Source organism: Portunus trituberculatus, chromosome 47 (assembly GCF_017591435.1).
Source record: "Portunus trituberculatus isolate SZX2019 chromosome 47, ASM1759143v1, whole genome shotgun sequence".
In the NCBI taxonomy this organism is placed as follows: domain Eukaryota; kingdom Metazoa; phylum Arthropoda; class Malacostraca; order Decapoda; family Portunidae; genus Portunus; species Portunus trituberculatus.
The window spans coordinates 6,117,700-6,140,199 of record NC_059301.1 but is presented as its reverse complement, the minus strand read 5'-3'; the positions used below and the strand labels follow the sequence as shown (position 1 = coordinate 6,140,199).

Sequence of the window (22,500 nt, the reverse complement as noted above, 5' to 3'; positions counted from 1 at the left end):
GATCTGTTACCTTTCATCTATAGACATGATCACCAACAACACACATCAGTGTTGAACTGTCATTAGTCATAGAAAATACTTGAAAAATCTAACACCTTCCTTTAAAACCTGTTAAGACAAAAGTAGTGAAAAAAACGACACTAAGACGTCTGAAAACACTGACATTGTACACTATCCCTTCATGTACAGACAGATCACTAGTAACTGACAACAATCACGGCTAAACAAAAAGTAAAACAATATATTGCATGTGTCTAAAAATATCAAGGTTCTTTCGCTGCACATCAGTCGCGGTGTGTGGTTTATTCAGATGCTTGTGTACGTACAACTCTTCAGGCACTTTCCACCACGCTCTGGCGACGAAATGTTTCCAGTTGAAGATACGCAAGCATTCATTTTCAGAAGTCAAATGATAACCCATGCGCTCTTTATGTGAAGAGCCTGTTTATATATACTTCTTCAGTTACTTCCTATCATGTTTTATCACTTCGAAACTAGTGACTGCGTGTTACCAGGCCAGAACGTGCCAACATAATACAGACGTAGCGAGTAAGATTCCAAATTCCCTTTACGTTTATTTCCGCTAGTCTCCAGTTCTACCATCCAGTGACACTACTAGCAAACTCAGATCGTTAAATTACTTTTGTTAATATGTTACAGTTGGGGTCACAAATAAATCAAAATTCTCCACTTCTTTGAATTTTCTAGTTTTTCCTTTGTCATTAATTCTCGGATCTAGTAACACTTTCTTATCAGTTCGTACAGGGAATGTTACGTTTAGGTCTGATGGTTTCTTGGAACTTCCTCCTTTTTTAAAAAGTGGGAGAAAAAAATCAATACAAACAGTGAAATGAGTATGCTATGCTGCCTGACTACTAAACATGACTCTACCACTCGCTAATGTGTCACAAATGTTTCGCGGCTTAATTAGGAAAAAATTTTAAGCTTCACAGGAATAATTAATAGAGTTCTCAAAGGTATTTTTGTTATTAATGGTGCGTATTCCTTATTAAGCTATTACTAGAACCATAAAAAGAAAAGAAAAAACACCAAGCCAGATTCCATTGACTAGTATGGTCAAAAGAAGCATGGAACAGGTAGTGAAGATAAAACACTGAAACGTTAAGAATACGAAAGAATGACCGATGTCTCCTGATTGGCTAAGTGTTACTATTTTCTTGCTATACTTACCAAACTAACATTAAACTCCCACCAAAAGTCCTTAGTGGTTTGATTCTGGACTATTTGTACTCGTTTAATCTAATATGGTACCTCACAAATTAGTAATATAGTAACCTCGCACACACACACACACACACACACACACACACACACACACACACACACACGCCCGGTAGCTCAGTGGTTAGAGCGCTGGATTCACAAGCCAGATGACCGGGGTTTGATTCCCCGGCCGGGTGGAGATATTTGGGTGTGTCTCCTTTCACGTGTAGCTGTTCACCTAGCAGTGAGTAGGTACGGGATGTAAATCGAGGAGTTGAGACCTTGTTGTCCCGGTGTGTGGTGTGTGCCTGGTCTCAGGCCTATCCGAAGATCGGAAATAATGAGCTCTGAGCTCGTTCCGTAGAGTAACGTCTGGCTGTCTCGTCAGAGACTGCAGCAGATCAAACAGTGACACACACACACACACACACACACACACACACACACACACACACAGTGTAGTGTAGTGGTTAGCACACTCGGCTCACAACCAAGAGGGCTCGGGTTGAAGTCCCGGAATGCAGCGAGGCAAATGGGCAAGCCTCTTAATGTGTGGCCCCTGGTCACCTAGCAGTAAATAGGTACGGGATGTAACTCGAGGGATTGTGGCCTCACTTTCCAGGTGTGTGGAGTGTGTTATGGTCTCAGTCCTACCCGAAGATCGGTCTATGAGCTCTGAGCCTGCTCCGTAATGGGGAAGGCTGGCTGGGTGACCAGCAGGCGACCGAGATGAATTACACACACACACACACACACACACACACACACACACACACACACACACACACACACACACACAAACACAAGGCGCGAACACACACACACACACACACACACACACACACACACACACACACACACACACACACACACACACACACACACACACACACACACACACACACACACACACACACACACACACACACACACACACACACACACACACACACACACACACACACACACACACACACACACACACACACACACACACACACACACACACACACACATCAACTCACATGCATTGAAAATACATCTCCTATGCAAACGAAAGCTGAGGTAGAAACTGCCTCTTGGTTGCTGTTAGCAGTGTAAACAATGCTGCGGCATACGAGCCGTTTTGCATCTCTCATGGCTTGGACAACTCAAATGATACAGGCAATGTAAGAACTTTCAAGGGTATTTTAGCAAGTATATCAGTCTAGTCTAGTGGCTTAACATTACTCAATCAAAGGGCAAAATATGCCTACTAGTAGCATCGTGATAAGACGTAAAAAAAAAAAAAAAAAGAAGGAAAAAAAAAAAAAAAAAAATCCTAAAAGTGTTCGACATATCTGATATCCGGCTTACTCGGGTCCGACTTAACCGCTGTTTACTGTAAATATTTCGGCGGCATTAGGTCACTTTGCCGCACGACTAAGATATTGTGGATATTTGGCCAACCAGTGGAAGGAAGCATCAGTCAGTATCGGCGCTGTCCTCAGCTAGTGAAGACAAGTACTCGCAGTCAACGTAGCAGTCTATGGTAAAGATCCAATTAACAATACATAAACCAGCTTATAGAGATTTACTTGGTTATACCTCTCGAATGTATGAGCTTTATATATGTAAATCAGTGTTTTTTTTTTTTTTTTTTTTTTTTGTTACCGTTTGATCTTCATACAAATAAGCAGAGGAGGGAGATCCTTTGTTTCCTTCTCTCTAGTACTAAACCCGTTCTTCACTTGCTGTTCTTGTTATTTTTCGACTCTCCTTTTCTTTATCGTTATACTTTATCTCTCTTCCTTCATCTTCATTTTTTAATCCCTTTGTCATTATCTTTTTCATTCATTATCAATTTTCCTTCAGTCTCCCTCTTTCGTCAGCTATTTTGTTGTGTATTCCTTCCTCATTAGATGTTTTTTGATAGTCTCTTTTCACCATCAGCTGTTTTCTACAGTTTCCTCCGTTAGTGGTTGTTTTTCTTACTGTTACCTTTGTTATCAGCTGTTTTTATTACGATCTCACTTAGTCATTAGTTGTTTTTATAGAATTTTCCTTCGTTATAAGCTGTTTTTCGATCCTTTCCATTGTTATCAACTGTTTTATATCACTATCGCATCTCGTCATCAGCTATTTTTCCACACTCTTCTATGTTATGAACTCTTTTTCAGTTTTCCTTCTCTCTCACTTATTTTTCAACTCGCTATCAGCTGTTTTTCTATAACCTCAGCTTTTTTTTGCCTTGCTGCTTTCGCCATCAGGGTTGGAATCATAACCAATATTCCATTAACTCGCTGCAATCATTCTCGTTGTGCTTAATCTCAATGTCTCTTTTCTGCGGGTAATCTGTTAGTTGTCAGGTCTTCCAACAGACTGTCAGCAGATCACCGGACTCAGGATTAAGAGAAATGCAAAACACTGTGGAAATTAGGGAACTTAGTCAACTGATTAATGACCAATGACTTTTCTCTTTCTTTTTACGTGTCATGTAATATCGCCAAAAAATGAGGGAGAAAGAAGCTTCAGGAAATCAACGTGTAGTTCCCCAAAATTGATGATAGAAGAATATTCCAAAAAAGTTAGTTAATTCACTTGATATGTATAAGTCACAGAATGCTATCCATTTATTGAACAGCCACACAGATAGATACAAAAATATCACATTCAAGGGACAAATGAAAGCGTTCGGTGATGAACGTATATATAATCATAATGGTGATGCTCCCAACCTGTACAGGTTTGGAGAAACACTTGCTATTGCACGCGCGCGTGTGTGTGTGTGTGTGTGTGTGTGTGTGTGTGTGTGTGTGTATGGTGGTAAGAGTTCATGGTTAAAACTCATAAGGATCCAGCAGTTCCATCACATGTCTGACCCGGTTCTTCGTCCTACGGCTCACTTCTCCAGGGCGGCAGTGCCTCTCCCCTTACTGTATTCATGGCGGTGTTTCAAAAAGGGTCCGTCACCTACTCTTCCTCCGTCCCTCACATTTGACCTTCTAGCCACGTGCACCTCGCATCCACCCTATTGCTAATGACTCCACTCCCCATTTTTAAAGTTGTCTGGTCGAAAGCCGTCCAGGTGCGAAGCACAGAGTCTGCCAGAAATGTGATAGAATATTTCCATCTTCATGTGTGAATACCTGCTGAAATATCAATACAACAGAAAAAAATGTAGGTTCAGAGCTTAAGATCTTCGTAATAAATGAATGAATGAAATATATATATATATATATATATATATATATATATATATATATATATATATATATATATATATATATATATATATATATATATATATATATATATATATATATATATATATATATATATATATATATATATATATATATATATATATATATATATATATATATATATATATATATATATATATATATATATATATATATATATATATATATATATATATATATATATATATATATATATATATATATATATATATACACACACACACACCGGTACACGGTGTGCAATTCACAAAATAGGTCTCATGTTACACACATGATCGCGATGGCTATTTGTCTCATCGCTTGTTATCTATCTGCAACATTCGCTAGTCTCCCTGTGTTTCCTTCCCGGCATTGCCTCACCTGTTGGTGTTTGTTATTGTTCTCTTTAACAACATTTCCCTGAAGCAGGTGATCGTAAAGGCCTTGTTCTCACTCACTTTCGCTGGCCTTGAATCACAACATACTCTCCTGCAGCGATGTGGCCCAAGTGGTGATGGCTGAGAGGTGTACGGATGCTGGTGGAGCTGGACGCACGGCACGTTCAGCTCCACTTTATTTTGGCTGTCTGCTCACTTACTCTAAGTCTATACAATGCTTGAAGAGAGGTGTCGCGGACAACAAAGGCAGCAGGCACCACCGTGAGAGCTGCCTGTCCCGCGAGGATGACAGGAGCAATGGTTCACGCCGTTGTGAAACAAGACGTGGCTGCACAATTGCCGCGGGAAAGACATAAGGTTTAGCATCCAACACTGACATTGCTGGTGGCTATTCGCTTTCCTCTCATATCCATCAGTGTAGAGAGTAACTACACTCATATGTACGAGACACTTCCTACACGTGTGTACTAGGCAGTGCCGTCAATGACCTTCAGGTGCCGTGCACCTAATTCAGGCCTTGCATGGCGGCACAGTATTACACAACGCTGGTTAATCCCCGGCAAGCTCGCGAGGCAACCCTCAGGGACCGTCTGGTTTGAAAAATTGAATTTTAAAGTGTCAAAAAAAAAAAGGTTCCACACTGGCTGGGACAGACTCGCAGCCTCAGGCGGAGAAAGTCACTCAAGCCCGTCCCACGACACCGTCAGGCGGAAAAGTAGGCACCAAAAATGTGGGTGTGTGTTTATTTAAAGTTAAGAAAACATCACATGTCTCTAGAAAATGTGTAGTAAAATTTATAGAAAAGAACAACAATTTTGTACAAAAACTATTTATGGTAAAAGTTAATTAAGGCAATATATAAATAGACAAAAATAAATAAACAAATAGATAATATATAAATTAGATATTTCATGAAATCAGAGGATGGAGAGAGAGAGAGAGAGAGAGAGAGAGAGAGAGAGAGAGAGAGAGAGAGAGAGAGAGAGAGAGAGAGAGAGAGAGAGAGAGAGAGAGAGAGAGAGAGAGAGAGAGAGAGAGAGAGAGAGAGAGAGAGAGAGAGAGAGAGAGAGAGAGCAGGTGTTATGGTCCAAATTAGATGGTGTGGCCGTCACTCGAGGAGTAATTAATTGATTTAGCAGCGCCCCACAACAAGGTCAGGTGGCGCCCGAGGGAGTGAGGGGAAAGAAGGAGGGCACACCACCACTGCGATGATCCGCCAGGACTCGACGCACGCACGCACGCACCCACACACACACACACACACACACACACACACACACACACACACACACACACACACACACACACACACACACACACATACACACACACATACACACACTCAAAGTAATTAATGCTGAGTTTGTAATGAACACACGAGGCAAACGCGTAGTATAAGCTTCCTTTACCTCAGCGTTGGCGAGGCGCTAAGTGCAGTTTAGCTTTAATTGTCTGAGCATCGTTTGATAGCAATCTTAAATTAATTTGTCGTTTGTTTATTATCCTTCACAATTTTCTTTTCCACTATTGCGTGTTCAGGTACTTTGGGACATTGTCGTATTTTCATCAGTCAACTGTCATTGGATAGTGTTCTTTTAATCAATGTTTGCAAACCCTTTAACTGTTACACAACATTGCAATATATATTTTCATTTATTCGTTGACTGTCTTTTTAATAACGATCGGGTCCATTAAAATCTCTTAACACCCGAAAGACATTTTTGTAGAACATAATTATTCTTTTAATCAATGCTTGGAAATCCTTTTAGTGTTTCATTAAATCTAATCTTTTCTCATTCGTTAACTATTTTCAAAATTATAACATTTCATTCTATCGGCATCTGTTATCTGATAACTTCTCAGGAATATGAGAGTGAAAGGTTCACGTCTGGTATTATCAATATTGCGTAATGAACAGTCCCCGGCTCAGTTTACCCTCGGCGTGTTGAAATACTGTCATAATGTATTTTAAGTGAGGTCTGAGGAAGATGTAGTAACACCTCCTTAATCGTCAAAAATAAAGAAATAAGGAAATAATGAAGAAGACCTAACGAACGAAAGAAAGCAGAAGAAGAAAAAAGGAAATGAGTGCGAGAAAATGGAAGATGAAAATAATAAAAAAAAATGGGAATCAGAAAAAAAAAATAAACACATTAATGGATTAAGAAAATAGATACATCAATAAACATAAAATGACTGACAAACCAACCTTGTAAACGTGTTCGCTTAAATTCTGCGTTTTCAATCTTAGCGTCAAAAAAAAAAAAAAAAGGAAATACCTCAGTAATGGCCAACACTCTCTCTCTCTCTCTCTCTCTCTCTCTCTCTCTCTCTCTCTCATTACAGTGTACAGGCTTAGTGTGGCTTAGCGGGTTTTCTGGCAGAGTCATCAGTTTGTCAGTCCCTCACATAAAGCTAGTCAGTCTTACGTTCCCTGTGGAAATTGTGATGCCTTTTATAATATATGTGGCAGATTGAAAAAAAAAACTAAGAAAATTATGGAACTTTCTATTCACGATGACTTATATACATTAGAGAGGGAGGTTTCAAAGTACTCATCGTATTTTTTCATGTTCTTTTTCTGTGATGTTTCTCTTTTTGTGACTCATTTTCATTGTGTTTTTTTTTTTTTTTTTTTACAATTGTACTCAAAAAGTGATGTTGCATTTACCCGTTCATTGTTAATAATTTTTCAAACCATGATCATCTTTATCTCAGATGTCTATTCTCTATTGTTTCACTAAAGTTTCTTAGTTTTGTGGCCACGAAAAAGACAAAGCCTATTGTTCTCTTTCTCTTTTTCCGTGTATTTATGCCAAAGGTTTTTATAAAGTGGTCTGAATGTAAACAAAAGACCATTGTTGTGAAAGGATTATCTTTGACTGTGATGCAATTTTATTAAGTCATGAACAAAAGGCAGGAGAGTGCTTTGTGGGTCACCGGGTGCATGATAAATGATTCTGCAGTCTGTTGTTTGTTAGGTTTTAGGCCCAATTGTGTATACTGATCGCCGTGTCAGTTTTACGATCCATTCTCGTATATATTAATCGCAGTGTCAAGTTAATCATCCATTATTATCAATCGCCATATCAAGATAATCATACGTTTAAAGTCAACACCATAAAAAATAAATCAAAATCTTAATAATTCATATTAAATCTTGCAAATATTACTGTTTATTTTCTGTGTATGTTCTTGGCTATATGAAGTTGATAATTCTTATATACCAAATCAAATTCTTTCTTCTTACGTATTTCTGTCCGGGATCAAGTTTATCATTGTTTTTTTTTTTTTTCTCACTGGAACAAGTTTATCTTTCGTGCATTATCCTCGATGGACTAAAATAAATTCATCCATCACAAGGAGCTCTGTGGCATGCATCTTGAATGACATACAATAAGAACCAAAGTATAAAGCGCCTCAGCTGCCACAAGGACACGGGAAAGGTCAGCGTGAAACATTAAGCTGTCTGATGATTGCAACCTGTCCTGCCTTGATTCACCACGAGAACCAGGAAAGACACGACTGGTTAAGAACTACGATCTTATATAAGAAAGAGTATTTTTTACCATTACTCGGTGTTATTTTAATGAGAACTAAGATTACCGAGTCTTGTTTTTTTTTTTTTTTTTTTCGTTTTGTTTAGATACAAGACGCGAATCACGAAAAAAACGACCAAGTTACGTAAAAGCAGGATATTAAATCAAATACTTTTTACTATTACAGGATCTTACTGTATTGGGACTATAATTACTTAATGTTATTTCTCTCTCTCTCTCTCTCTCTCTCTCTCTCTCTCTCTCTCTCTCTCTCTCTCTCTCTATTATTTCTTGAGACTGTGGCGCTGTTTGGCTTCCTTCACCAGGCGCTGTGGACACAAACCTGTTGCGGACGTTGATGGTTGTTTGACTTTCCTTTCTGATAAATTATTTGTCCTGCCCTTGAGCGACCTTCATTAGTGTCCTATTTATTGAGAGAGAGAGAGAGAGAGAGAGAGAGAGAGAGAGAGAGAGAGAGAGAGAGAGAGAGAGAGAGAGAGAGAGAGAGAGAGAGAGAGAGAGAGAGAGAGAGAGAGAGAGAGAGAGAGAGAGAGAGAGAGAGAGAGAGAGAGAGAGAGAGAGAGAGAGAATGTTCTAAAGCAAAGGTGGCAGTATAGTAGTAAATTCACTGTTTTGATTTTTTTTTCATGTTAAGCAGTCTTATAAAGAAAAAAAGAGGTAGAAAAGTAAAGATAATCCTAATCATGGTGCTGTTCAAAAATACTAATAATGTATCCTCAGCACCAGGCAGCAAAAAAGAAGAATAAAATAAAAACAAGTCATGCATCGTTAAATCGACTAAATAAAGTGGGCGGTGAAACATGAAAGGCATGAGACAAAACTAAAATGGCGCGAAACAGTCAGGCAGCGGCAACAAAGACACAACCAACAATCCCTATGGGCCCCGCCACACACACTTAAAAAAAAAAAGAAAAAAACGATCACAAGCACGTAAGGAGAATGCAAATGCTACCTGACCTACACAACATTCCTCTTGACGTCCATGAGAACACACGTGCGTGAACAAAAAAAAAAGTAATACCTCTATGACAACAGTAGAAATAAAATAATAAAAACCACCGTTTAATGTGACACTCGTAAACAATCCATCTCAGTACCAGTCAAATAATGTCATAACTGCAGAATAGTTACACTTTAACTTACTGTGACTAGCGCAGTGCACCCTAACCTTTTTACCACACTCCCTCTAAGAATTTGTCCTTTCCACACTCCCCTTATATCTATGAATACAATTCCCTCACACATTTTAAAGAAAAACTGATACTTCTGCATTTTCATAAACTTTTCATTACGTGACCATGCTCTCGTTAAGAGAATGACAAATATAATTAGAGAATTTCCTGCTTTTTCCCAAGTGCTCGCGCTCCCATTGGAAATTACTGACGCCCCCTTAGGGGGACATGCCCCACAGGTTGAGAACGATTGGACTAGCAGGATGGGTTATCAGTGGCCGAGGCGTGAGGGGCGGGACGTGAAGGCTGGGGATGGGATGAACAGACAAGACAAAACGTTTGTCACGTCGCACTTGACCACTAGACTCGATCACTTTGGAGATCTTCAGAGAAACAATTACTATATTTTGCCCAGGACATTTTAATCTCTTTCAGCACCATAGCTCTAGTTTCAAATTCATTGTAAGAATCATTTAGATTATACTAATCTTACAATGACACTTTTTTTGCTACTTATGTTAAAAATCACATCCAATTAGTAGTGCATTATTATCATCATAACCATCAATATTCAAAGTAAATGGTAACTGCATGAACCTAAAATAATAGTAAATTCATGTTAACATATAAAACATCTGTCAGTCAAGGAAACATCACTTCTGCAGAAAATATAGTACATAAAACCTTAGTGTGCTTTTGTTAGTCTTCCTTCCTGCATGTTAAATTAGTAGTGGTAGTGGTGATAGTGGAGGATAGTGGAGGTGGTGGTGGTGTTGTTGAGAGACTGGTGCTAAGGGTGTTGCGGTGGCGCGCAGGGCGTGGAAGATGGCGCCACCTTCTTCAACACGATGGAGCGGCAGAGCATCGTGTTGTACCTGCTGCACTCCCTCAGGGCCGGCCAGGGCGAGGACGTGCAGGGGACAGTCTTCAGGGAGGGAGAGCCTATCAGTAAGTGCTGACCCCTGTGTTTCTTTCCGACTGTGTGTGTGTGTGTGTGTGTGTGTGTGTCTCTGACGAGACAGCCAGACGTTACCCTACGGAACGAGCTCAGAGCTCAGATCCTCGGATAGGCCTGAGACCAGGCATACACCACACACCGGAACAACAAGGTCACAACTCCTCGATTTATATCCGTACTCACTGCTAGGTGAACAGGGGCTACGTGAAAGGAGACACACCCAAATATCTCAGGGGGACACGAACACCTCTAGCTTGAAGCCAGCGCTAACCACTGAGCAACCCGTGTGTGTGTGTGTGTGTGTGTGTGTGTGTGTGTGTGTGTGTGTGTGTGTGTGTGTGTGTGTGTGTGTGTGTGTGTGTGTGTGTGAGTGATTTTCTTCTCTGGATTATTAATTTTCTTGATATCATGTTGATATATAAAAATGCACACAATAGTCTTTCATAGATCTGCGTACAGACACAAACACATAAACAGGCAAGAATGAACACACACACACACACACACACACACACACACACACACACACACACACACACACACACACACACACACGTTTCACATCAACAAGCTTACTCTTCTCCACCAAGTATTAATATCGTCTCTCCCGCCCTCCCTCTCATCCCTCCCTCCATCTCTCTCTCTCTCTCTCTCTCTCTCTCTCTCTCTCTCTCTCTCTCTCTCTCTCTCTCTCTCTCTCTCTCTCTCTCTAGTCCCCAAGTTTCAGTCAGAGGGCATGATCCACGCCATCCTACCTTTGCACGACTACAAGCGCATAGAGCACCTCAGAAGAACCTGGGTCCAGACATTCTTCAGATACCAGCCCATAGGTGAGTCACGAAGGAACACAAAGGAAGAGCGAGCAGCAGCATATTTATTAGTCCTCGAGAGAATGAGATACGAAACACTATTTGATCTAAAGTTGAGAGATTTTGGATAATAAAGGTGAGAGACAGTGATGTGTAGGTAAGGAGAGAGAGAGAGAGAGAGAGAGAGAGAGAGAGAGAGAGAGAGAGAGAGAGAGAGAGAGAGAGAGAGAGAGAGAGAGAGAGAGAGAGAGAGACGAGAGAGCCAAGAGAAAGGGCTGAGGTCAATAATCGGCTATATTTATCATCCCGTCCTATATAAAACACAATGGACGAAACGAGCATTGCCATTAAAACACCCAAACACATCACTCACACACGCCATGACCCACACAGGCCCACCACCAACCCTGCCCTATAAACATCTAGAGTCCTTTCTTGGCCAAGACACTTTTTGTACATCAACCTTGTGAGAACGTTCAAGGCCACACATTTGGACCTTCTTGTTTTTTGTCAGAAAAGTGGAGATTATCAATTATTATTATTATTATTATTATTATTATTATTATTATTATTATTATTATTATTATTATCATTATTGTTGATTTCACCATTATTATCAGCGATACGAACAAAATTACTAATGGCAGTTGTTGTAGTATTAAAAGTAGTAGTAGTAGTAGTAGTAGTAGTAGTAGTAGTAGTAGTAGTAGTAGTAGTAGTAGTAGTAGTAGTAGTAGTAGTAATAATAATAATAAAAAAATAATAATAATTATAATAATAATGATAATAATGATAATAATGATAATAATAACAACAATAATAACAATGATAACAACAAAAATAATATTGATAATAATAATAACAATAATAATGATAATAATAATAATAATAATAATAATAATAATAATAATAATAATAATAATATACTAATAATAATAATAATAATAATAATAATAATAATAATAATAATAATAATAATAATAATAATAATAATAATAATAATAACAACAACAACAACAACAACAACAACAACAACAATAATAATAATAATATAAATAATAATAATAATAATAATAATAATAATAACAATAACAACAAAACGAACAATAGACACACACGCACACACACACACACACACACACACACACACACACACACACACACACACACACACACTGAACATAAATCTTTCATCAAATCATTCACTTCAAACTTCCAATCAATCATCTCCATACACACAATTACCTCAAAACAAGCACTCGTACATATCAAGACTAACGCTCCCTTCCCTTCCCTCCCTCCCTCCCTCCCTCCCGTCAGAGGCTATCCAACAATACTTCGGCTCCAAGATCGCCATTTACTTTGCCTGGTTGGGCCACTACACTACTGCCCTCACCGTGCCCGCAGTCATCGGCCTCATCTTCTGGGTAAGAAATGGACAAACTTATTATGGACTAAGTGATGCACTCTATAACCGCTTGAATCTTGCAATGTCATCTGAAGTCGTCGTGTGTGTGTGTGTGTGTGTGTGTGTGTGTGTGTGTGTGTGTGTGTGTGTGTGTGTGTGTGTGTTCATCTATTATTTATTTTTTTTTTCAGTGCTGCTTTCTTTTTATAATTATTTCGATATTTTCGGCACTAATCTAATGGGTGCAATGTTCAGTATATGGCTTACTACTTTTCGCTCTGTACAATTCCGTTAAACTATCACTATCACATTACAAATAAACAAAACAATATTACTACTTCACTACTACTACTACTACTACTACTACTACTACTACTACTACTACCAATACTACTGCTGCAACTACTTCTACTTTTACTACACCCATAACCACCATCAATACCACCACCACCAACGCAACCACTACTACAACCGTGCTGGGCCTGGCAGGTGTGTCTGTGGGGGCGTGACCAGGCGTTGGAGGACAAAGGTTTCGTGCTATTCGCGCTGCTTAACGTAGTGTGGGCATCCATGTGGCTGGAGGGGTGGAAGAGGCACAGTGCCGTGCTCGCTTACAACTGGGGCACGCTGGACACACAGTTTGAGCTGCTGTCTGAGGCGCGCCCACACTTCACGGTGAGTCCAGTCTGGCGCAAATCTGTTCCTAACTTGTTCTGTTTACCAATTTGTTTCGCCTTTATTATCTCTCCTATCTGTGTGTTTCTGTTTCAGTCTTTTGTTTCTACATTCTTCGCATCTGTTGCTTTCGTCTTGATTCTTTCTTATATCTGTGTACTTTTCCTTCCTTTTTATTTTTTTTACTGTTCTTTGTCAGTTTTTTCTTGTCTATTCCTTGTCTATTCGTTTTTTAGGTTAGGTTCAATAAATGTCTCCATCTGTCCATTATATTCCGTCTCTCTCTCTCTCTCTCTCTCTCTCTCTCTCTCTCTCTCTCTCTCTCTCTCTCTCTCTCTCTCTCTCTCTCTCTCTCTCTCTCTCTCTCTATCTCTCTCTCTCCCTGAATAAAGCCATATCATGAGCAGGTGTTTATCTCTCTCTCTCTCTCTCTCTCTCTCTCTCTCTCTCTCTCTCTCTCTCTCTCTCTCTCTCTCTCTCTCTCTCTCTCTCTCTCTGAATAAAGCCATATCATGAGCAGGTGTCTCTCTCTCTCTCTCTCTCTCTCTCTCTCTCTCTCTCTCTCTCTCTCTCTCTCTCTCTCTCTCTCTCTCTCTCTGAATAAAGCCATATTACGAGCAGGTGTTTATATATATATATATATATATATATATATATATATATATATATATATATATATATATATATATATATATATACATATATGTGTGTGTGTGTGTGTGTGTTTTATATTGCTTTTTTTCCGGAATACACGACGTTTTGGAGAAGAATTTACTCGTATATAACTTTTGATAGCGCAACATTATTTTGTTTGGATTCGGTGTTTAGCCTCCCGGCTGAGGCACCCACAGATATAACAGCGTCACGATATCGTCGAGGTCGTCGCGAATATTGTCATAACAAGGCCCCTCTCTTAACCTCCTCAAGAAATTTAGAATAAAATTTTGATCTATCAAGATGCTCTTTTCATCTTTTATTTATTCGAGTAATACAATTATGGTAATTATTTTAGTATTGTTTCGATTTCACCTCTTTTACTTATGGAAATAATGCTACGTTAACCGAAGTAATTACGAAGTTGAATTCATGATATCTTTGGAAATTTCGATAATATATATATAATCATAGGAAAGCCGATGCTTCAAAAAAATCTGTCGCATTTCAGTACATCAATGCGTGCGTTACAAGTCTCATTGCGTAAACAATTATTTATCATTACCTTTGTGCTTCCTTATTTTAACAAACGAAGGAACAACAATTGTATCAGATCGAAATAGTGAACGTAAGACGACACTGCTAATGGCGGTGTGTGTGTGTGTGTGTGTGTGTGTGTGTGTGTGTGTGTGTGTGTGTGTGTGTGTGTGTGTGTGTGTGTGTGTGTGTGTGTGTGTGTGTGTGTGTGTGTGTGTGTGTGTGTGTGTCTCTCTCTCTCTCTCTCTCTCTCTCTCTCTCTCTCTCTCTCTCTCTCTCTCTCTCTCTCTCTCTCTCTCTGTACATATATATATATATATATATATATATATATATATATATATATATATATATATATATATATATATATATATCAAATGATTCGATGAGATGTCTAACGACATCAAGACTATTGTAAGCCACAAATCACAAGAAACAATTGTTAATATCATCAATATTTTATGGCACCCTGAGGCAAAGAAAGGTCAAGATTTCCCCTCAAAGTCTTGTCAAGCATTAGCAAGGAAAAATTTACTGTTTAACAATCTTATATTCACGGCAATTGTTCAGAGTTCGTTGGCAGTAGAGATGCAGTGGAAACTGCAGCTCTGGGCACATTCCTCGCCTCACACTTGCCGGCATATCAGGATTATCTCCGATATACTCCTGGTAATAACGAGCACAGTTATTCGCCAGTTGGAAGTTGCTTTGCCTTCCACTAAGGTCTTTATATGGCACCAGGATATCATGATATCATTATACAACTGTGGCTACTTCCAACAGGTGTCACCTGCATCACTCCATAGTGTTAATACCAAAAAGGTTTCCACTTTGCATTATCTGTGCACTCACACGCTTTGGCTTTTTTCAACAGTCTCAGAATCGCAGACTACAAAGTGTATTATAATTCTGTGTGTGTGTGTGTGTGTGTGTGTGTGTGTGTGTGTGTGTGTGTGTGTGTGTGTGTGTGTGTGTGTGTGTGTGTGTAATTCTTTTTTTTTTCACTGTGTGTGTGTGTGTGTGTGTGTGTGTGTGTGTGTGTGTGTGTGTGTGTGTGTGTGTGTGTGTGTGTGTGTGTGTGTGTGTGTGTGTGTTTATTCTTAATTTTCTTGTAATTAAACATCTAAGAAAAAATATAGACATATAATATAAGTAGCATAAGCAATGATATAAGAATATAAGGTATACCTTATAATATATATATATATATATATATATATATATATATATATATATATATATATATATATATATATATATATATATATATATATAAGTTTTGACAGGCCAATAAGTGAGTGGACACAGGTGGCCAATAAGTCAGGCTTGGGACACTGTAGACTGTCCATAAAGTCCCAACACGAGCCGTAAACGTAACGCTCTCCACTTTGATCCACGTAGCTGACCCTGACCCTATTATCTCCCCCATGGGTCATAGGTGGACAGGGTGAGTACACACTGCCAAGTGATCGTAGCTAGCAGCGAGTCCTGTTACTGGTACTGAGTGGATTAACTAGTAATTTGTTGCGCCTCTGGGCATCGGTTTAACTAGTAACGTTGCTAGTGTTCCGAGTCTTAGTATAGCCAGTACTGAAGGTCACTGTAGGCATGTGCTAAGTGACGTCTTCACTAGCGTAGCTTGGTCTTCCAGCCATCTCTCTTATGTGACTCTCAAGTGACCTCCTCGCCCTTCCCTCAGATGCATGGCTGCGCGTTGACGCATTGGTGGCATTCATGGCATACAGCTCAGGCTGCATCCTAAGAGTAGCTTTTTTTTTCCCCCGTTCACAAAGTGGTACCTGTCTGTCTCGGGAGCTTCCCGTGCCGACCCTGCTCACTCGGCGCTAAGAATTTTAACACCTTAAAATTTTCACTTTTTAAGTGTTTAAATGTACTTTTTTACTCTTCCAAGAACACTTGTATTTATCAACTTTTGTAAAAAATATTTTTCTTCTTGTATTTTAAAAACAGAGTGTTTAATGACTATATTTAGAGTAGCAAGTTTATTATCGGAGAGTGTTTGTGTGTGCATGGCGCAGGTCTGTCTAATGTGTGTCTGTCCCTCAATGTGATAGAACTCACCATCATGATGAGGTGTGTCCAACAGTACAACTCCTGACTAATAGACGTGTTGCTTACATTGTGTACATTACGTAATACCTGGTAATGGTAGAACCTAACATCAAATATAGCATATAATTGCAGAAAGTGATAACCTATCTGAGGCATTACTGAATCCTTCCATTCTCACACATTCAAGACCGCATTAACAAATACATCATCAGTGTGGTATGCGTAAATTACCTGTAAAAATACTTAGTCAACAACATATTCAATTCTTCGAAAATTATTTTCTCGCGGCGGACACAAGTACACATCTGCACCGGTAGGCTCTTGCTTGGTGACTTCATCGCACCACTGCTCTTATTACCGGGGCATGTACAAATATACAAGGTTACCTCACGTCCCTTAGGACACTGGTTTATTGTGATGACTGCCAAGCTCCCTGACTGAGCGGCGCCTGTTGGTGGAGTGCTCCAGTCTGAAGGACTTGTGAGAGCGATGCCTTTCTTGTGAAGAAGACGAAACTTTGTCTTTGTCTGGAAGGGATGTGTCTCCTCGGGACGTGAAGTACTTCTCTTGGTGGAGACGTTTGATGTTCTCCATAAATTATGATTGAATATGTCAATGTTTTTAATTATTGATATTGCTTATTGTTATATGTTGTAATATATCAGATTTTCTTGTTAACTAAGTGTTTATTCATACTTTATTGACATCTTTTACTTTTATGAATGAAGCGTCACATGATCTCAATGTTACGGCGTCAATTATCCAGTCAGTCGTAAACGTATAAAGTCAGCCATTCATATACTTGCTTTGTCTCTAAGCTATAACAAAATATTCATTCAAACCAAACTTAACGAAGATTCAAAGGGATATTTTTACCACGACTTAATTTATTCGGTATACAAAAATAGGTTCAGCCGTCCATCACATTTCCTAACCCAAGTATCATAGAAGGCAAACAAACGCCGGGACATAAATTTGGTCTTGGCGCTCGTCTCTTGCCTTATCTTTTGAGTTGCGGTGACAAAAATCCCCAAACTGTTGCACGAACGGCAGACTATTATGTTCACGCCGGCATTGCTACAGGTTCTCTAGATATTAATTTATCGACTTAACTGTAAAAGAAGATAAACAACTTGAGAGAATGTGGTCCTGGGGCTTAGATTCAGGCCACACGTTATATATTCACAGATGCAGATGATATTCGTAATCACACCATGACTGGAGCTACCGAGATATCACCACGGATCGGTAAAATTCTTAGACCACAGGAGAGGCAATCTGAATTCAGATATATAAACGCTTTTTTAAATGCACGGAAATCTATGCTGAATGATTCTCGTCTCACAGAACGCTTGAATATCTGCAACATATATCAATTTTACGGTGCTAAAATTCTAAGACTACTAGGGATACAAACTGAATACAGACAACATGTACACAAATCTTTCCTAATTAGACGCAAATGTACGGTGTATGAGTGTCGTCCCTGTGCCTCAGAACCCTTGAATATCTCCAACACTATCAATGTTAAGCAGAGAACGCAAACACTCACTGCCATCTTAACACATCCCTCTGTCCTCCCTGTGAGCGAAGTCGAGTAGTAGCCTCTTAGTTGACTGCTGGCTGGCTGTGCAGGGCGAGCTACGGGTGAGCGGGGTGACGGGCCGCCTGGAGCCCGAGTACCCCGCCTGGCGCAGGAACCTCACCCGCTACCTGATCACTCTTCCTGTCGTCCTGGGCTGCCTCTTGGTGGTCTTCGTGGTTATGCTCCTCATCCTCCAGCTTCAGGTGGGTACTGATGCGTGGCCAAGGCTACTACTTTAATATATACTAAGATTAATGATTCAATATATACCAATTCTAATGATTCAGTACTTACTAAAACGAATAATGCACTATTTACTAAGGATTATGATTCAATAAGTACTAAGGCTATCTATCTACCTATCTATCTATCTATCTATCTATATATCTATATCTATCTATCTATCTATCTATCTATCTATCTATATATATATATATATATATATATATATATATATATATATATATATATATATATATATATATATAAAATATTTAAAAACTGTTTAAGTTATCAGTATGTATTCTTACATTATCTGGGTTCTCAAAGAAAATAATGCCAAAAGATACAGAGCTTGACACAGTGTAGTTCATGACTTTTTTTAAAGAGAACGTCCATAACTAAAAGAAAAAAATGATAAACCATTACAAGTCAGTACTCACGATCTTGTATACCTAGTCACAGTTTTTTTTCTTGTTCTCGAGTACACGTTAGTCTTGACAATCTTGTATCACCTTGCTGCTGTGTGTGTTCAGGACCTGTGTGACGCCTTCATCACGGAGCATGAGTATACCTTCTACTTGTCCTACGCCCCCAAGGTGCTCATGGCCCTCACCATCTCAGCCTTCGACGAGGGATACACCAAGCTGGCAGTGTGGCTCAACGACCTAGGTGTGTGTGTGTGTGTGTGTGTGTGTGTGTGTGTGTGTGTGTGTGTGTGTGTGTGTGTGTGTGTGTGTGTGTGTGTGTGTGTGTGATTCACCTCGGTCTCCCGCTGGTCACCCCAGCCAGTCTTCCCTATTACGGAGCGAGCTCAGAGCTCATAGACCGATCTTCAGGTAGGACTGAGACCACAACACACTCCACACACCGGGAAAGCGAGGCCACAACCCCTCGAGTTACATCCCGTACCTATTTACTGCTAGGTGAACAGGGGCCACACATTAAGAGGCTTGCCCATTTGCCTCGCCGCGCCGGGACTCGAACCCGAGCCTCTCGATTGTGAGTCGAGCGTGCTAACCACTTTACACTACGCGGTGTGTGTGTGTGTGTGTGTGTGTGTGTGTGTGTGTGTGTGTGTGTGTGTGTGTGTGTGTGTGTGTGTGTGTGTGTTTCCTGCCACGCAAGTACCCAATAAGTAAGAAACTTTTCTTCACCTTCATCTGGGATCAAGTATTGAACGGGCTACAATCAATGAGCCTCTCGTTGTGCGCCTTCAAAGTTGAGATACGTATTGTTTAGTGTTGCTGACTGGTCCGATACTTTTCCTCCCTTTATTGAAAACCAATCTCCAACAAGGATCGGTGGGCAACGTTCAGGAAAGTTGCCCCTGGAGCAGAGCCTAGACGTGTCTTGTTGTTTTGCCATCACTCACATAAAGATATCATTTTCAAAATATCAAAAACCTTTCACAACGATATGCGACAATTCACAACTTGAAAAATCACTGTAAAATCTCTCCAAACACTACAATATAGAAGAGGTATTAGAGTAGTCGATTTCGTATCTTCTAGCCAGTATAACGTCTAGATATGGGTGCAGAGCAAAAAAATCAATACTTCAATAGTGGTTTGTTATTAAGATAATATGTGCCTCTAGCAGTCAAAGAGATAAATGAATAAATAAATAAATAAATAAACAAATATTCATCTGTTATTAAGATAATAAGTGCCTTTAGCAGTGAAAGAGTTAAAAAAAAACAATCAAAATTTCTAATCCCCGAAAAGCATGAAGTAGTGAGACCAATTCAAAATAATATCTATTTCATTTTCTGTACGAATCCAGGCATCTCTGTGCACTCCTACATTATATCATCAACATCACTTTCATTATTCCTTATCAATATCATTATCATTGTCCTTAAGGGCAAACAACGCTTGATTCTGTAACTTAGAGGATGGGATATTTCTCTTCTCTTTTTATTTGGTTTCATAATCTATCCTTAAAGCATTAACTGGTGTCTTGTTTGGTTCATCTGCAGCCAGTCTACCTTCCACTTACAAGTATCTAACCTATTTAACACGCCTCATCATGTCATTTTTTTTAATATTTCTTGTCATATTGGATATCGACCTGTCTTCACCACTTAATTCGGACACTCTCCCAAATCTCCTCTTTCGGTGCACACATAAGGCTCGTATAAAATACCGTGAGCGATTGTCATCCACAGAACTCGCATAATAACTGAGAACGTCATACGACTTCACCACTGTGTTCTCAGCCACTTTTGTCTTGCGATGCCAGTGCTACAAGTTTCACAAGGAAGGTCATGAGTTATACCGTGTCTGTTTGTCACCCACATGACTTGGCTCTTGCACAATAATCGACAACATCATAGACCACTGCGTCCACCAGCCACCATTCCTACTGACTTGCGACGCCTGAGTGAGGCCTGACATAGCCGCATCTCTGTTACTCTCTCATGTCATATAGGAAACTGGATGGCTCAGTAGTAGTGCCGGCCAGGATTTTAAAGGTTATCAATTCGATACTGGCTGACAGCTGTGGCTCAGATGAAGAAATATTTCGCTTTCGTATGCCTAGCGGCCATTTCATAACCTTGCTGTTACGATGCCGTGACTCACTTCATCCCGTGTCCCCTCATGACGAAACCTGATGACAGACAGTAACGCAAGTAAATCGCTCCTTGATCATCATAATCACAAAGATACGTTGTTTGTGAGTAGTTAAATTATATAATAGTAGGACAATATATAACAACAACACAAACATCAGTAACAGTAACCCAACTATTTCGCCTCATAATTATTTCAGTTACAACTCACAGCTTGTGGATTTCAAAATAATACAAGAATATGACAAGATGGCTGTCAGTGCAACAACAATATCAACAGTAACTATTCTGATACTTCGTTTATGAATAATCTTACATTGATTACAAAACCACTTTGTTAAGTTCAAAATGCTACAAGAATTTAACAAGATGGCCGAGAATACAACAACAGCAATATAAAAAACAAGAACAACTGTAATCCTAATATTTCGTTTCGTAATCATCTCAATTACAAGCCTCGGTAGTTTGTGAATTTCAGAATGTTATAAGAACACGACAAGACGACTGCCAATACAACAACAACAACACTGACCATGAATATCATGTAAAATTGAGGGTAGGGCTTCGATTCCCTTTAAAAAATGAGTGACGTGCTGGCCGGACAGACACGAACACCCTTGCCTTGCCGTGGGAGGTCGATGAGGGACACAACACAACAAAAGAGCCAAAGAGCCGCTAGGGACGCTCTGTGACGCAAATGACTAGCGGTGGCGGGGGAAGAAAGGGTTGTCTGAGGTGTTGCTCTATTAATTGATTTTCCCCTTTCAGAAAACTACCGTGTGGAGGAGACCTACCAGAACCATCTCATCATCAAGCTGGCGGTGGTGAGTCACGAGGGGCAGTTATCGTACAGTTTTTGGGCAAGGATTAGTCAGACTGTCAGACTTGTCCTCCAGAGATAGCAATATTCTTTCCTTGGGATGGTGGGGAAATTGTAAGATGGAGGGAAGAGGGAAGTCCGCATCGTAAAGTCCCAATGGAAGAGGTGCATTGAGAGAGAGAGAGAGAGAGAGAGAGAGAGAGAGAGAGAGAGAGAGAGAGAGAGAGAGAGAGAGAGAGAGAGAGAGAGAGAGAGAGAGAGAGAGAGAGAGAGAGAGAGAGAGAGAGAGAGAGAGAGAGAGAGAGAGAGAGAGAGAGAGAGAGAGAGAGAGAGAGAGAGAGAGAGAGAGAGAGAGAGGAGAGGAGGAGGAGAGAGAGAGAGAGAGAGAGAGAGAGAGAGAGAGAGAGAGAGAGAGAGAGAGAGAGAGAGAGAGAGAGAGAGAGAGAGAGAGAGAGAGAGAGAGAGAGAGAGAGAGAGAGAGAGAGAGAGAGAGAGAGAGAGAGAGAGAGAGAGAGAGAGAGAGAGAGAGAGAGAGATTATCCAGGCACTGAACTAATACGATAGCGAAGGTGAGGCTAGAAGGTGACAGCTTAAGCCTCCGTACCCTTA

The 22,500-nt window shown here is 39.8% G+C and overlaps 1 protein-coding gene across 1 annotated transcript in view; it reads left to right on the top strand.

Annotated features, from left to right (window-relative positions):
• Window positions 1-22,500, top strand: part of LOC123498252 (anoctamin-8-like) — a 141,681-nt gene that overhangs the window by 106,798 nt on the left and 12,383 nt on the right. Inside the window, 8 exon segments of the mRNA XM_045245442.1 lie at window positions 10,394-10,526; window positions 11,250-11,366; window positions 12,666-12,772; window positions 13,243-13,428; window positions 16,058-16,066; window positions 18,328-18,480; window positions 19,033-19,168; window positions 21,840-21,895. Coding sequence (XP_045101377.1) covers window positions 10,394-10,526; window positions 11,250-11,366; window positions 12,666-12,772; window positions 13,243-13,428; window positions 16,058-16,066; window positions 18,328-18,480; window positions 19,033-19,168; window positions 21,840-21,895 — 897 coding nt within the window.